This window comes from Ascidiella aspersa, chromosome 4 (assembly GCF_963924565.1).
Source record: "Ascidiella aspersa chromosome 4, kaAscAspe10.2, whole genome shotgun sequence".
NCBI classification, from domain to species: Eukaryota; Metazoa; Chordata; class Ascidiacea; order Phlebobranchia; family Ascidiidae; genus Ascidiella; species Ascidiella aspersa.
The window spans coordinates 32,477,862-32,495,646 of record NC_139450.1 but is presented as its reverse complement, the minus strand read 5'-3'; the positions used below and the strand labels follow the sequence as shown (position 1 = coordinate 32,495,646).

The following is a 17,785-nucleotide window of genomic DNA, read 5'->3' as shown; positions in this document are numbered from 1 at the left end:
GTACAATATCTTCTGCATGTACGTTGTATCAGTAAGAAATGTCCTTTTATAACCACAATATATTCGGGCACGTCTTAAAACGACAACCTCGATAACTCAATAAACAATATATTTTTTTGTTCGGATATTTTATATCATCCTTCTTTTAGGCCAGTCACGCCGCTGGTAACTTAAACAAAATTAAAAATTCGGTCTTCACAAAAACTAATAAACAAAATATCTATACCAACTCTTTTCGCGGTTTGCATGTATTATTTGCAGTCATTGGAAATGTTCGGTATTACATCATGTATTCAGGGGAAAAGTTAATTTTCTTACACGATAGCATGTAAATTTTTAGATATGACGTCACAGAGTTACGTCATAGCACAGCGTCTAAAATAAATAACCTTAGGAGTCCGGAGGTTATCTTTTGACGGTGTGCACAAATATAAGCCGAAATCGTACATTCAAGGAGTTGCCGGGATAGTTTGGTGAGAATAGAAATTTTTTTGAATATCTGTACACTGTTTTCCTGGTAAGCCTTTCCGAAAAATTTTCGTCTTATTTTAAGAAAAAGGCTGGATTAACCATTAAGCAAAATAAGCACATGTTTAGGGCACCATGGGAAGGGGAAACCACAAAAATTTTCAAAGCCGGATTTTTGATGGTATTTAATAAAATATTTCGAGTGGATACTATGTATTAGCCTATCATGGAGTATACAAGGCGAAGTGCATGTTATGTGAGATAACAACTGCATGTATTACCCTGACCGCCCTATATCCAAATAAAAGCTTTACAAAAGGGTTGCACGAATAAATTTTTAAAAAGGGTTGCACGAAATAAAGACCTATTTATCTCGCGAAACTCCAAAGCCTTGAAAATAAATCAGTAAAAACCGGGATTCCGTAGTGAACATCCATAAAGCCTACGACCCGTTAAAGGTTTGCCAACATACAAGAAGGCAGGATATGCATATACCTACACACACGCGTTGAGCACAACAACAGGGGCGTAGGCGGAAAATAAGGGGTGCAACAAGCTAGCTGCGCAAACATGTTGGTAGCAGGGCACAAAGCCAATCTACCGTCATTCATTCCGGCGAACTTGACAGCTGAAACTTGTCTATTTGCCCGCAGAAGCTGGGCACTTCAGGTCTATTTGCAGTTGCTAGCCATACAAAGATGGCAATCTTTTGGTCGCTGCGGCTGACAAAAGCCACTGTCGGCCACAAGACGATTTGTAATCGAGAAAAATTAGCGAAGCAAATAACACGAAGCGGATATATAGCGGCGTTTTGGTGAGGCGCAACCACCGATTTAATTTCCAACGCTTTCGGTTTTAACGCAAAGTTTAGTGGTATTTCGCACGGTAAGATTGACATGGCGTTTCATCACTTTGCAATGAAGTCTTTGCTTGCTGGTAAGCTAGATTATTATTTATTACAAAAACTAAGAGACAAAAATAGTATATTTGTTATTGCAACATATATAAGCGAAGACAAAATCAACAATATTAAAACAGACAAGAAATTAGCAAAAAACAAGGTTGGCCATCAATAGAAAATCAAATTTAAATTTTCACAAAATCAATCTACTTTTTTTGCAAGGTTATATAGTTGAATTGTAATTCGCAAAATCTTGGTCAGCTGAGATAGGATAGAAATTGCAAGAAAAAATTGTCATTATTTTTTGTAAAAGATTTAGTTCGGAAATATTGGGTCGGACCATTTCGAATTCGAAGGTCGCAACTTTTAGCTTCGAAATCAAAAAATCCCAGTATGCGCAGTATTGAGGTTTTAAGCGCACGCAAAAGAATTGCCCCTAGAAACCATTTGTTCGAACTCATGTTCTCAGGAATTTTTTGACTCGCATGCAAAAGAAAGTACATGTTATAAATAATTGTTTACCTTTTGGTTTAATTAATTGTCTTTTTACTTCAAATAAGGTTACTTTATTTGGTGTTTCAAATATTTTGTACAGTTTATAGAAGACGATAAGCAAATTTAAATTTATTTTGTGTATCGTGGTCGACCAATTGAAACTATGTTTAATTTTTTCAATAGAAAATGATTATTTTAAATGAATGTAGAATTATTCGAAACGTCCAAATCATGCAAAGTAGGTTACCTATTTCTGTATGGGGTTTGAGTAACAATTACAGCCATTATATAATAGATACTCGGGATCACAAAATGCTTATTACTTTTGTATGGGCTTTAATATTCATTCTACGTCTAACTACAATTTCCAACAGTCCAACCATTAAATCCCAAGTCTTTTTGTTTTCAGTTTTTGTCGTTACGGAAATCCTGGTTGGGGCTCAGGAAGTGACCACAGCTTCAACAAATGGTTAGCATTAATTTATAAAGCATACTCAAATATTCAGGCATAACGTTTCCATTAAGCTAAGTATGAGTAACTTGACAGCAAATTAAACACTCATATAAACAGAAAGCACATATAAACGAAAATTGAAACAAAAACGTCTCGTCTTTGCATGACTCGTACACTTAAAAAGAAAAACATTTAAATTAACCCGAACAATGTTTAAGAAGAAAACAATGTTGTTTAGTAACTTGTTTTACATTAAGTCTAATGGCTATAAAGACAATGTAACACGTTTTCTGTTTGTGTGCTGCTAATACTTACCCACCCCTTTTGCAGTCACGTACTCCACACAATGTTACTTCTGCCAGCATACACCGGAGAACGCCTCTGCGGCTTGCGTGGACCGCACTGATGCTCTAGTGACGGTTTGCGAATCTCAACATTGTCTCAGCGTAAACTCCTACACACAAGGTAGAGTATTCGGGGCCTTTGCAGGCATTTTTATTCCGACGACTAGGACCACTTCAGGAATTATGCTGTACACATTCTTGCAGTGTTGTAAACAGGTCATTTTGAAATGACTTAAGTCCCATTCAAGTCTTTTGTATAAAAAACAAGTCAAGTAATAATAATCAGAGCAAGTCAAACTTCGTTTGCATTTTTTAAAATTTAGTTGTACGTTTTGCGCATACCCCTAAATTTAAGTTTTTGCTTCGCGTGGACCCACGTTGGGCAAAAAAAGTTTCATGACGTCATAAATTTGATTTTACAATACAAATATACTTCAGAAATCTGCTGATTTCAGGCCGAAAATGTGAAGGTGAAATGACGTCTAAATACATTCAGTGCAGAACCGTTTACATTTTTAAATAAACCATTTTCTTAAAAAATGTACTAGCCTAATTAAATATAGACTAATATTTCAATTAGACCTTCCGCGACCCCTTAAAACTAGTTCACGGACCCCTAAGGGGTCCATGGACCCCAGTTTAAGAACTCCTGTTCTAACGTAATAACATGTTCCTTAGGCTAACTTAATTTATAACGTCAGAACATGATTGTATTTGAGATCTTCTTTTTTAAACGGTCTGCCAGAAGTTTTTATCTTTCTCATGCGGCCAATTGCTGATTAATTGCCCCCTGGTTTTGAGATTTCCATCGGAACGATAAATAAATTTATCCCAAACGAACTCAACTGTTCGATATATAGCTTGTTATGAATTCGTAAAAACAACCACACATTGCATATACATTGTTTGGATTTTCGATTAGTTCAAGCAGTATATTTGGGTTCAAAACATAAATGGCCCATTATATTAAAATACCATTTATAAAATTGTTCTTCCGGCGAATATTGTTTATTAATAAATGTACTGACGTTTGGATAACCTACACAGAAAATCTTCATCAGGGAAGTTACTAAAAGAACAATTTTGTAAGTAATACAAAAATAAAGTAGGCAATCCTCATAATTGAAATAACATTTGCCGCATCAGCATGTTAATGTTATAATCGCAGAGTTTAGATAAATACCTGTAAAAATTACTTCATGTTATTTATTGTAAAAGGCTGTTTGATTGTATATGGTTTACTTCCTACATAGACGGAAGTTTGCTGCAATCTCTCTTGGAATGTGGATTTCCCTTTCTCTGCAATGGAACGAAAGATGGCGAAATGATGACGCAAGAAGTTGAAGGGGGATTATTAGTATTGGTAAGCACTTCTTCAGTTGTGTAGTGACTTGAGTCATTGACTTGATTTAAGTGTATTTGCCATTGACTTGACTTGTCTTTTGGACAAATGACTTGACTTGGACTTAAGTCATTTTGTCAAATAACATGGGAGTAAATTAAGTGTTTTTCATTAAAATTTATTTTAAGTTTTGCACATTAAACACTTTTAGTGCTGTGCATTGCGTTTGTGTTATTTTAATAGTTTAATAGTTTACATTTAAGTCAATGACATGATATAAAAAAATTGATGCCGCCCAGCCACGGGTCGTATGTTGTTCATGCTGAATGTAGTCAGTCGTCTTAATATACATAATTCCTTCAGAACTACAGCTGCTGTTCGACCGACTACTGTAACTGCCCAGACTGTCCACGACCAACACCTCCGCCTACATTTCAACCTATACTGGGCAACGACACTTACACAGGTAGCACAGGCATTATAATAATGTAAAGATATCCTATACTTAAATGAGCAGAATGGTTAAAATTGGTATGAAGGTAGTGGTAATGTTCTTCAGGGCATTATGCCGAAATTTGCTATTTTGTTAGGAAGCCTAGTTAGCTTATAATTTAAATGTAATAATTTCCAGAAGTTCACATTTTAAAGTAGAAAACTCGTTGGATTGCAAATAATGAATGAAATAAATTTATTTGGCATCAGATCGGCACCAATACGACCCTAGTATAGGACGATTACCGATACTACCACTTGGTATCGGCACGAAACCGATATATTTGGACATCCCTATAGTATTATGATGAACACGATAAAGCAGGCTGAAACCTATGCAAAAAGCTAACCATGTTTCCTTTTTTGCCTGAAAAACACCAAAAAACATTTTCTCCTAAACCACGTTTTATGCGTTTTAAGACTAAGTAACAATTTAGATTCGGCATACAGAATACAAGAATATCCGAAAATATCAGATTGGAGCCGTGAGCCAAATTAATTTGTGCATCATTGTCAAGTTTTGCGATATAACGTCGATTTTTCTCGTCTGTTCAAAATAAATTTCTAAAAAACATTACGGGTACATTAAAAATGTAAGATAAATAGGGTTCGTGACGCAAAAGCAAAGTTCAACTTAATACTTGGAAAATCATAACCACTGGACTTAACAATATGTTCAATCTTGCTTATCTGTCCATACTAATGACGTGATTTGATATCGGATACAATCACGATAATTTTTGCCCATAATATCGGGCTGGGATAAAAGACCGTACGGACATTGCTAATACAAACTATTAATGTGTATTGTTTTAAGATACATCTGCTGCATCGACAACCACTGAAACAAGTACAACTAAAGTCGATTCTACAACAGCAGCTACAACTACAGTCAGTTCTACAGCAGCAACTACAGCTACAATCAATTCTACAGTAGCAACTACAAATGCAGCTAGTTCAACTTTAACAACTGCAAATATAGCCAGTTCTACAGCACCTATTACAACTACACTCAGTTCAACAACATTAAGGCCAAATCCGACTAGCTCTACAACATCAAGTTCAAATACAGCCCGTTCTACATCACCAAGTGCAACTACAACAAGTTCAAATACAGCCAGTTCAACATCATTAAGTGTAACTACAGCAAGTACAACTACAGCAATTTCTACTACATCAAATTCCAATACAGCCAGTTTAACAACAACCACACAGTCAACTACGAACGGCGTTCAGCGCATCCCTTGTCTTTCTCTGCTGCATTATATCATTATTTGTTTGCCGCCAATTTTGAAATCTATTTTGTAAATCCATTTTAAAAAAGTCGCATAGAAACTCAAAAAGGTAAAATGAACGTATACGATTGCAAACATATATACACAATTATTATTAATGTTTTTACCAGCTTCAGAAATGGCAAAAAAGTGTTTTGTTTTGTACAAACTTTCTGATTACTAGTTTTTACCATAAAATCACTCTATATATTATGCCCACTTGGCTGCACCCTGAATATGTTAGTTTCGTAATTTGCAATTTGATTAAATTGGCAATATATATGTTTTTTTTCCCCAGTGAAAAAAACTATTGCCGCAAATTATTGCTTTGTGCAAAACTGACGACTATTGTATTTCGTCACAAAGCCTTTTTGTGGCGTCACAATACGAACTTGCTTATAGTTATCTACCTTATGTTAAACTGTTTCTTTGCAACTTGTAATAAAATCTATTTTTGAAAGATGCTTCGCCTGATTTTTACAGTCTTGTTCTTATTATTTTTGTCAGGTAAGGATACTTGTGGAGTACTTCCAGCTAAAAAGACTTACAAGTGTGTTCTGGTGGTCAATTTAATTTCATTTAGTGCTGTTAAAAAATTTTCCTAAAATAAAACTGTAAATAATCTTTAAATTTGTACGTGACGCCAACGCAATAAAGCTGACAGATTTCATGACAATAAACTTAAGAACTAGAATGTTTTACCTATATTATATTAACAATAGTGTTTCATACCAATATAGTTCTTGGTTTTACAGCAAAAGGAATCATTATAACAGATAAATTAAACGCAACAACCCAAAGCTGCGTTGAAGGCTTGAAAATCCGCGACGGGTCTACAGAAGAAAACAAAGTACCCTTAAATTTTGCAACATTTCTTATTTTATGCGTTGAAGTACAGTACCCATGCGCTACTAACCAAAGACTAAACTACCAATGGGATGTATTTCAAAGTCAAAATGCTACATCTTTGGACAGAAAAGTGAATTTAGAATCACCAACGAGTCAAAATGTCCTGTTACTAAAAAGGCACGAATTGGTCGGTGGATCTTACGTAGCAAAACTCGTGGTAAAGGACACGGTTCAAGGTCATTCCGTTGGCCAATGGGAAAGCTCAGTTTCTTTAACTGTGGAAAGAAGGAAATTAGAAGTATCAATTCAAGGCGGTAGCTCAATTGAACTAGGCAAGTAAATCCTATATGTTAACTGTGAAAATACTATATGTTAACTCTGAAAATATATGTTAACTCTGAAATAACTATATTATTTTTATAGTTTTATTTATAACTATTTTTCAAACAAACATGTTTAGGGGCACATAGTATAAAATCCATAAACCCACTGCATTACAGTCCAATTCCGCTAAAATCTTAGGCAAAAATCAATGGAAATTGGAAGTGCTTAAAAATTTCTATATTAAAAAGATAACTGTTATTAAAAAAATTGCTCGTAAAACGAGATTAAATTGCTACAAGTTGTTTTTGTTATTTTTTAGCTGAAATATTGCCTAATTGGACCAATTTATCAAATTAATGTTTTTTTTTTTATATCAGTGATTTGACTTGGAGACTTGCTTTAATAATGACTTGACTTGACTTGGGCAACTGATGACTTGGACTGGGACTTGCCTTGTTATTTGTTTGAAATGACTTGACTTGGAATTAAATGATTTCACAAATGACCGAGACTTAATTCATTTTAAAATGACTTATTTTAGAACACTGGAATGCAGAAGCGGTCCATAAATAAAATTATAAACCAGGATAATGAAAAAATCTGCGTCAATTAAGCCATTTACTCAAAGGACTGCGTCATATTAGTTTCCACTTGTATGGAAGTAATAATTCTGTGTAATCATATGCTACATTTCAAATCAAATATAATAAGCGGGGAAACGAATGACTGTCTCAAGTCCTTTTTCCATAAAACGTGTTTAAATATGTTCAGGCGGAAAGAGTTTGAACAGGATTACTTTGGAGGTGATTTCGAACATTGATTTAACCGACAATATCCCCACTTTCCATTGGTTTTGCTCCACATCAAGGGAACAACTTCCAAATAGCAGTGACGAACGATATTTGCGGGAAAATGGTAAAAAGAGACCACTGTCTTTCTCAGCATTTCGACCGCATTGACGTCAATCTGGTTAAATGTAAATAAATATCTTTAAGATTCTTTCCGAAAATTTAATCTGCAAAATCTCGATTGACAATGAACATCTATTCGGTGTAACATCATTAAAATTCTTCCGTTAAATTTGCAAACCGTAAACCATAAGCCAAGGTATATCGTTATAAGTTTTACCATCCAGTTATTTCCAATCGAATCACTTTAAAGACAGATTTCATACAGCTAACGTTCAAAATATCTGTAGCCTAGTGTTAACCTTTTAAATGACATTTCACGTCTCTAACTTATGTAGCAAAACGCCTAGACTCTTTCCAAAATGTAACTTCTGCCAAATATATTTTTTTAGGATTATAATTTTTTTATTGAAAATAACATCTCTACAACTTAAGGTTTGACAAAATCCACTGTATGTCTTTTGAAGGTATGTTCTTTATTACAATACGTTTTGACGTAACTTGTGACGTTATATTTGACGGTTACTTCGTGACGTAATTTTAAAACTTTTTCTTGTCCCCCCCTAAAACGAAAACCCTGGATCCGCCTGAAGGAGCCAAGTCCGAAATAACAACCAAGTAAAAAAAATCCAAAAGCGTTATCATGTTTGCTGCTTAGGTTGAAATTAATTGCTGTTTGTTTTTGTCAGATGATTGCATCATCGGTAAAACGCAATTCATTGAAGGAAAATCTCGAGCGTTTTTTGATTTGGCGAAAGCAGTCGATTCGAGTCCATATTTTTTCCGTGTTTTCGTTACATCAGATGAATGGGATTCTGGCTTTGCGGATCAACAGGTTAACGTTTTGCCGAACAACGCATCTAAGATAAGCATAAGGTAAGACCATTGGACAAGTTAGGGATTTTAGAAGTGTAAATGATTTACAATAAAACATGCGCACACATATGTGTTCAACAACAGTGATCTTGCCCTTCTGAAGCTGCTTTTTGACCAACGATTACGGCTTACGTATATGTGATTCACATTATTCTGAAAATGAGGTGGTAATAAAAGTGTACTTTTACCTGGTTTATTTTTTTTAATTGCTATTAAAATCTCAACTAAGCGTTTATAAAATATTGTAAAAAACACAAAATGTTTGTATTTTGACGGAAAGCATGCCTTACGATAGTAAAATACCTTGCTGTACAGGGATGTAAAGGTATCTTAAATATTGTTCGTATTTGTAAATTTTATTTCATTTTATAAATGTAAAGATATGACGATACTAGAAAATGATTTATTGCTGTTTCGCTTAATCCCTAACCAGTTAAGGTGTATATTAAGAACAGAACAGGTGAAGTAACGCGCGGTTTTGTCGTTGTCAGATGTTGGCAAAACTGTGGGTCCAGAAAACCCCACGGGCGCCCCCTAGTGTTACAAGTTGAGTGCGAAGCTTGTGAGAATGTCGAGTGGTTTTGGAGCTTCAGAGGGGAGACACAAGTTCCTTTGATTTTCTGCCAGAACAAGGTTTATTGCAAGCTGGAAGGCACTCAGTTTGAGTATTTGTTCGAATTCAGAGAAGTCACCATTGAGGCAAAAGGTTGGAAACCAAAATTACACAAACTTGAATATGTGCCTTCAGTTAAAAGTGTTGAAAATGAATAAAGATTTATTCTAAACGTTCTTGTGTATGGGCTTTAATATTCTTACTATGCCTTCATTTTACGTAACTATTTTTGTATCTTTGCTGCCAGTTTAGAGATGAAAAATGGTCTTTAAAACATAAAGTCCGATTTTTTTTTTAAGTTGTGAAAACATATCTTTTTTAAAGGTCTTATTCAGTTAAAAGTGATAATTGACAGGTGGCAAAAAAATGGAATACGTCCCTCGATTTATATTTTATCGTGCCTTGGACTATTGTTGCAAAGACTGGCAATGGAATCGATTTATTTCAAAATGATTGTTTACCTAATTTTTTTGAAATTCCCTTTTATTTTCAGGTTACATCTCAGTAACTTAGGCGGTAAAATTATTCCAAATATTGAAAAGTTACTTTTGTTGATAATTTTATTGAAATCAAAATTCCTGAAAAAAAATTATAAAATACATTACAGTGGCTGTGGTAAACTTTTCATAATGTTATTTGCCCACATCAATAATTTGTTTTACAACACTGCATTTTTAGCGATTAGTAAAGGCGAAAGTATCGTCGCTTTTTATGACGTTGCATTCCACGAACCGCCGACCGGAAGTTGCGCAATCTCGCCTTCCACCGGAAGTGCTTATGTCACAGAGTTTGACGTCACGTGTATTGGAATCTCGCCAAGGGGACTGTCGCTAACTTACAAGTTCTACATGAAAGATACCACAGGTATAAAGCACCGCTTAAAAGTAACAAAATTAAATAAATTTTCAAATGGGAATACTAAAATCTAATATAGTTTTGTCCCTTAAATGAATCGCGTTGGGAATTCTTAATTTTAATTTAAGCATTTTTTTGGCATTTTTATTTTTCACATGAAAATGTATTGTAACAGGCCAATATAGCCAATAACGGTGACTTTAATGCTAAATGCAAAAGGCATATTTTGTGCAACTTGCTAAAAAAACTTACTTTTTAAAAAATTTAAAAACTATATTTTAGTTGAAATATACCTATATTTATGAACAAATTTTGTTTACCGGTGTCAGGCACCAACGATCACCACAACCCTGAATATCTGCTGCAATTTGGTTTTGAGAGAGCTCTTGCAAACTTGACGCTCCCTATTGGTGACGTAACAATACGTGTGGAGATCTGTGATGACGTGGCATCTTGCGTCATCCGTAAGCTCTCGATTCAAGTCAAGCGTGACGACGATATAGAAAAATGGTTTGTGATCCCTGCGTTCCGGACGTTTTGGGAAGCTGGTGACCTGAGTAAAATAATGCAAATGGCGATTTTAGTTTTGGAGAAGCCTAATCAGGATTGGGAAGTGGTAAGTAAAGGATATTTTCGGTAACTAAGTAAACATTTGAAATTGCGGAAAGACGATCATTCAATAAATAAGGTAGAAATCATTGAGTTAGTCTGGTTTTACATTAAAATTGAAAACTTTCGAGTTGGTGTTTAATAAGGGGGCGCTGGTCTAGAATCCTACCACAGCGCACATTATTTGGGTTAGGGTAGGTTAAGTAATACTACTAAATAATGAATACACTAATGCTTGACCAACCCACACACAAACGCTAACTCGCACCCTAACCCAAATAAGTGCGCTGATTTAATAATTGTGGTAGGATTGGTAGGACCAGCGTCAATAAAGGAAATGAAGTTTTATGTGCAGATGACTTATTCCAAGTTATCGGTACTGGTTCGATAGTAAAATGGCATTGGCGCCGCAGATTAATGTTATATTTACATTCTAAGGTAATATAGTTACCAAACGAAATATAGCAAGATGTATCGCAAAGCCCGAGTTTATATTGGGCAAACTAAACCCACATGAAACATATACAATAAACCAATCACCACGAGGAATTCAGGGCGTAAAAGCGCTCTGCACACCCAAGTTAGGCGCACCTGGCTAAACATTAGCAGGATAGTGTACCAGAATAAAAAGAACCACAGGGGTTTAGATGTTACATCAATGTAGTTTAGCGCGAATTATGAAAATATAGGATTCATAGCAAATGCGCTATTTGCAGGAAGAAATCATAACAAGTCTTGACCAACTACAGCCAACCACCTTGGAAACTTCTCTTCAGTTTCTTAACATTTACCAAAGCGTGACGAAACATGGAGGAAATTGGACTGACGTCATGTTGGTATGACGTAGCACTAAAAGTAGATTCGCGGTTAATGGTAAAAATTATTATTACTTAAATAAAAATCTATTATATATCTATATAACATTTTGCGTTTATAGCTTTGTATTTTGGTTTTTATTTAAAGTTGGATTTCATAGTGTGACACAGACCACTAGTGGTACGCCAGTATCTGTTTGGTTGAGTTTATCAAAAAATAAAGTAAATATAATTTTATATGTCGTGAGTTTTTGTCACTAAAATTTACGGCTGGCGACCAGAAAAGGGAACCACGTCTAAAATAAACCATTAAAATGTGAATATTCATATTAATTTATATGCTTGTAACCTCTATAAGTTTGTAAGTCGTAGAAGACTATTTACCGACAAATTTAGCAACACATATATTAGCTTAAAATACTGCTACATTTTTGCATTTTCTCTGTTTAACGAAGTAGTATCGAGAAACAGAATAAAGTCCTCGACAAGATACAATACATGGAGGGTCACATTGTATCAGGTAAGATGGTCAAGCTTCGAAACATCTCTTCTCTTGTTTTGGAATCTACGTTTCTAATGACGCAAGTTTTGAAAACAAGCGACGCTCAAACATCAGTAAGTTGTCTGTTTTTGTGCCAGTAAAGCAAATATAAATATTACCACATCCTTGTAATATAAAAACAAAAATGAAATTAAAGTCGCACCGTTAAAACAGTCTATTTAAAGCTGTCAAGCTTCGAAATTTGTCAACATAGTCACCGGACTTTAAAATAGGGCAAAAACGACAACCAAAAGTTTTTAAATAGGGCAAAAACGACAACCAAACCAAGACTAAATAACAACGTTTTAACTATTAATAGGAACATGATAGGTATAGTCTATCGATCTATTGTATGACATGCTTTTGTAAAATAAGCAACTTCGACTATTTACAAGACATTTTCTAAAAGATAAATTAAATTAACCTAATCGTGGAACATCCAATTTATTTTGGGTCAAATATATTTATGAGTTTTTTCTCACTTTTAACGCACAATATCAAAGAAAAAGCGAATATTTGTGCACTTCATAAAGTCATTTATTTATCACCCCTGAACATGCAATTCCCTTTAATCAGATCAGAGGCTCGCTCTTGATAGCTGCTCTCGTGCGACATCTAACGACCGAAGTACTGCCAGGAGAAGCACGAATTTTACTTCGTAATAAAGCGATCCAATCATTTGCGGCCAGAACAACACAAATAGGTGAGGCTCGCACCAGTAAAATTTGTTCTAGTCAAATGCTATACAAATAAGCGCATTTATTAACACAGGGTTTCGCATTATGATTTTTTGTTTGTAGGCAAAGAATTTTCGGTAAACGATGTCGTCGTCTCCAACATAAACCAACTATTTCCAGCGGACTGCTTAAATATGGAGGTTGGTAGTGCTATTCTTTAACTAGTAATATACACAAAGTGGTATATTTTCTAAATACAATATGTTGGTATTTTTAAAGCATAAAGAGTGGTATATTTTACATAATATGTTTGGTCCTACACTTGCGGCTTTGATGGTAAAAATCGGAGTGAATCGAAGTCTTAGCTTTGTAAAAAGTTTTTTTTTTTTTTAATAGGAATTTATATATATGACCTTATATACATATATTTGTTTTATATAAGATCTCTCTTCATTAAAATAAATCGGTTTCCGAAATTGCTAATTACCAAGACCTGATTTTAGTGATGTTTCACCAGCATTAATACACAACACAAAATAACAAATTAAGTTGAAAGCAATTAATAAGTATGTTTTAACATGTCTAAATAAGAACAAAACTGTTAGCTATTAAGCACAGAAATTTATTTTAAATCAATTAGATCATTACCATGGGCGGGACCCTTATGAACTTCAACACTTCAACCAGCAAAGTTGACGAAGTCCAGGTGATTTCACTGACCACAGGTTGCCGAAACCAACAGCGCATTCCACCAGAAACATCCAGCATTCTACCAGTTCGCTTTCCCATCACAAACAAATTCAACCAGCAAGTTTCAGTGCTCCGCCTTCACATCACCAGCAACTGTGACGTCACAAAGTGTCGCAGTGACGCAACAGGGAGTCTGATTGTGACGCGTGGTGTTGGGGCACAAAGTGCAAACGATTCGGTGCTAGCTTTTGACTTCCAGAACCCGAACAGTTTTGTGAGGAACCTGGAGTTCAACTTGACAGACTTGGACGACGATAATAGGGCAATTATACGGAAGCGATTTTTCCCGTTCGGTAATCACGACTTAACTAGAAAAAATATGATTACTGGAGGCTTACTCAGAGTTTTTCTGCAAAAGCTTACAAGGGTTTATTTTCATGTAACGTTTCTGAGCAATTTAATGCGAGCAAAGTAAGGTTAGAAAAGCGTAATAGCCTGCGGTGGGATTCGAATCGAACTCCCAAAAACTAAATTAATTTCGCAAGTCTTCAATAACTGACCCTAACCCAAAATGATGCTATAACGCCCCGAAGCAAAAAAACAGTTTATGCTCACCCGGGTTTGGGCTAATTTCCCAGCGCAGCGTTCAAGAAATATTAGGTCAACGCACATCATTTTGGTTTTGGTGCATGTTAGGTTTGGGTTTGGGTGGGTCAAGTATTATTATACTTAATCTCGTAGTTTGCAATTTCAATTTTAACGACTGGTTTCGTTACTGTATCTAATATAAGTGGCAGAATTATAGATCAGCGCCAAAATAAAATCATTTCTGTAAATTTTAAGAAATGATTTGATCTTTTATCTGTTTTTATAAACAGTCTTAAGATCTTTGGATACGAAAACAAGAATCTCTTTTACATTGTCTGCGGGAGGTTCCTTACTTTCTAAAGTGTTTTAGCTTATATATATCAACATTTCAGGTTCAAAGAAGTCATTGACGATCCCGCTTGATCTGCTCAGAGCTTCCAGAACTTTCCGTGTTTCTGCTAGAGTTGACTTGGGCTCTGTTTACTTTCGACGTCGCAGCGCCATAGAAATCAAACTCAGGGTTTACGAGCCGCGGTGTTACGCATGGAATGACGTCACAAACGATTGGGACACTTCCGGTTGCAAGGTGACGTCATATTGTAGCGCGAAATATTTAAAGAATGAAATATAAATTGGTATGTTTTTTTTTAGATTTTTTACTACTCTATTGCAATTAGTTTATAAACGTAATTTTAAAGAATCTTCATCATAAATGACTGCATTTTGTTTATACTTCTATGGTTATAGATTAAATTAGTATTTCTCAATATTTTCGTGACCAAACACTAAGCGTATATACAATAGCAAAGCTTTTATCTTCACTGAACTATTTGTAGGCTTAAACTGAACAACACACAAATTTAACAATAGCATAAAAAAATTCAAACTTGTATAATTTGAGCTATGTCTTCGTAATATTTCTGAATTGTCTTAAACTTAGGAGCAATCTTTCCAAGAAACAATCTCAAAACATCTTTGCAAAAAAAATATACTGCGGTCGGCCACCCAAACCTAATTAAAGGGCGACCAAATGTTAAGCCGCGACCCATGGGTTGAAAAACAATATAGATTAGGTAGTGTGGTTATCAATAATAAATCGGTGGCCAAAAGTTAAAATTAGTTTAAAGTAACTAAACTTGACTTACTTTGCTTTTGATGTTTTACTTTCAGATGAGCGAAGATCATACTTGTCAATGCCGAACCTTTCGGCCTTTACAACATTCGTCCAACGTTGGAAATGTGAACGGGATAGTTGCTTCAAAAGTAGATCACTACAAAATGGTTGCCGAAGAAAATCAGGTAGAAGAAACAAACAAAACGCAGTCACATTAAAAGGGCATTTGTCCAGTGGCCAATATGGGAATAAGGAACCATTTTTCAAGATTGATTCAGAAATCGTGAAGGCATTTATTTCTATTGATACGTTTTATTTAAGTGGAGACGTTTCTTTCTATTTGAGAATGTCTCGAAAAAATGTTGTCGTGATTTCATTTTAGATGTAACTTGCTAGGGGCAAGTTATCGGTGTCCAAATCATTTGAAAACAATGACTTAAAAGCACTTAGGCGAGTGATTGTCCTCGGTCATTACAACACTACTGTAGTCTTTAAGCTTCGAAAGATTCAGAGGCTATTTAGGAATATTCTATTGATCGGTAAGATAAAATAAGTGTTTCTTAAGATTTTTTAAAAACAAGTAGACAACTAATTGGATACACTATGCACGGATCTGTAATGTAGCTTGATAATAAATTTCAGAGCCAAAAAGGTCGAGTAGCTCGACATCATCTTGATAATTAAGACATTTCGATACGAGCTTGAATCATCTTCAGTTAACCGATCTGCTCGACCTTTTTGGCTTAAAAAAAAAATTTATTTCAAGCTATACAACTATTGTATTCGTACAGTTTCTAGAAAGCTGGTTGAACGAAGTGCTCGGCAACCCAATGTACGTTTGCGTGGTGGCCAGTGCATTGGTGGTTTATCTGATGCTCTTTGTTTGGCTGAGAAGTCGAAGTCAAACGGACATGAACGTTAGTACTTAATAAAAGGACAAGGTCGAGCTGAAACTAATGCCTTAAGCCAGGCCTGTGTCGGTAATTTTACTGGTCCATGTTCACCGCTACTGCTCTAATGGAAATATAATTTAATTAAATTTTGTCGGATGTTATTCAAAACTAAATTTGGTAAAATATTGAACTTAACCAAAAAAGTGCTCAATACAGTTTTTGTTAATCGTGTAAACAATTTTTTTTGCTTTGTGTAAACGATATTGACTTTAAACAATTTTGACCAAAGGTGTAAATTTTGATAAAATGTTGACCTTTTTTTTCAAGTCAAAACATAACCGCCCAAATCATAAAATACGCAATTAAGTTATTTAAACACACATTTATATTACCGATCGACCTTGTGAAGTATTTTTGCTTAATATTATCCAGATGTTCTTTGTCGAACCTGGTGACAATTCACCTTTCGACGATCACACTTATTACGTCACAATCTATACCGGGAGTCGAAGATACGCGGGAACGACCGCGTCGGTGGCGATGACCTTGATCGGAACCAAGGGCAAAAGTAGGATTCATCTGATACAGGTAAGTAAGTGTTTCTCAAGTATTGGAGTGTTTAACTCAGCCACTTGGCTCCAATAGGGGGGAATTTTTAAGTTTGGGGAGGTAATTTCTTCCGGGGAGGAATTGGGGAGGAAAAATAGATAAGAAAGAAGTTATTTAATCAGTTAAATATGATAAAAAGCTTATTTAACTGTAATGACTGGTATTATAAAGAGTCTATTAAGTCCATAATCTAAGTCTATTGTTTCTTCACAGGTACAGCCATTTAAGAAATATACACCAATGCACACATTTTTACATGGTTATGAAATAAATACCTACGTCATACGTTTAACAAAACTCAAGTTTCAGAGGATAAAGTCTAAGCTTTTAGCGCAGATGTGTATGTTGCAATTTTACATATTTTTGTTTAATTTGGTCGGCTCCTTTCCTGTAGGTTTGCTTTTCATTTTTTTGTGTCAGCATCGAAGTAATAAATGAAAAAAGGTAGAATAATTTGTGTTTTTTTCTGAGGAGGACCTAACAAGTGTTTGGGCTTGTAAGGAAGGAATATTTTTCAAAATACCTAATTATGCCTCAAACTTATTATTTTACAGAAAGGCACGGGTGAGAAGTATCTCGCTCGCGGAAGCGTCATTACTGTGCTGATTAAAACGCCAGGATCGCTGGGTGATCTCGTGGCCATTCGAGCGTGGCACGATTGCAATGGAGAGAGCCCAGAATGGTAAAAACAAAGAAAGTAGAATAAACTGACTCCTTTAACAGGCAAAACAAGCCATGCAAAATTGGGAATACTTTAAACAACCACATTTAAGTAGCACGTATTTACTATTAGGTATACTGTTAATTTTACTAAATTCTCTGGCAGCAAATCTACATACCGAATCCGTCAATTTAAAACGTAATTTAAAGTTAATTTTACAACCGTCATTGTATAATTTTTACATTTCTACTAAGTTATCGCTAATATAAAGAAACATCGGTTAAAATGGCGATATGTTTATTGAAATGTACAGAAGTGTCAGTGCAAGGTAAATATTTTTCGTGCTTGAGGACTTGAGGTAATTCTGAATTAAAAATCGGATTTTTAAGCGTT

At 35.0% G+C, this 17,785-nt stretch overlaps 1 protein-coding gene across 1 annotated transcript in view; it reads left to right on the top strand.

Annotated features, from left to right (window-relative positions):
• Positions 1-1,364: 1,364 nt before the first annotated feature.
• The window catches only part of LOC146157546 (polycystin-1-like protein 2), a 31,694-nt gene continuing 15,273 nt past the window's right edge, over positions 1,365-17,785 (top strand). The window contains exons 1-19 of the mRNA XM_083388248.1: positions 1,365-1,404; positions 2,274-2,333; positions 2,649-2,783; positions 3,916-4,025; positions 4,368-4,470; positions 5,314-5,387; positions 5,543-5,726; positions 7,715-7,858; positions 8,541-8,727; positions 9,219-9,433; positions 10,019-10,204; positions 10,525-10,811; positions 11,521-11,640; positions 13,478-13,880; positions 14,508-14,701; positions 15,286-15,414; positions 16,021-16,146; positions 16,555-16,710; positions 17,286-17,413. Coding sequence (XP_083244374.1) covers positions 1,365-1,404; positions 2,274-2,333; positions 2,649-2,783; positions 3,916-4,025; positions 4,368-4,470; positions 5,314-5,387; positions 5,543-5,726; positions 7,715-7,858; positions 8,541-8,727; positions 9,219-9,433; positions 10,019-10,204; positions 10,525-10,811; positions 11,521-11,640; positions 13,478-13,880; positions 14,508-14,701; positions 15,286-15,414; positions 16,021-16,146; positions 16,555-16,710; positions 17,286-17,413 — 2,981 coding nt within the window. The remainder of the gene's footprint in view (positions 1,405-2,273; positions 2,334-2,648; positions 2,784-3,915; positions 4,026-4,367; positions 4,471-5,313; positions 5,388-5,542; positions 5,727-7,714; positions 7,859-8,540; positions 8,728-9,218; positions 9,434-10,018; positions 10,205-10,524; positions 10,812-11,520; positions 11,641-13,477; positions 13,881-14,507; positions 14,702-15,285; positions 15,415-16,020; positions 16,147-16,554; positions 16,711-17,285; positions 17,414-17,785) is intronic.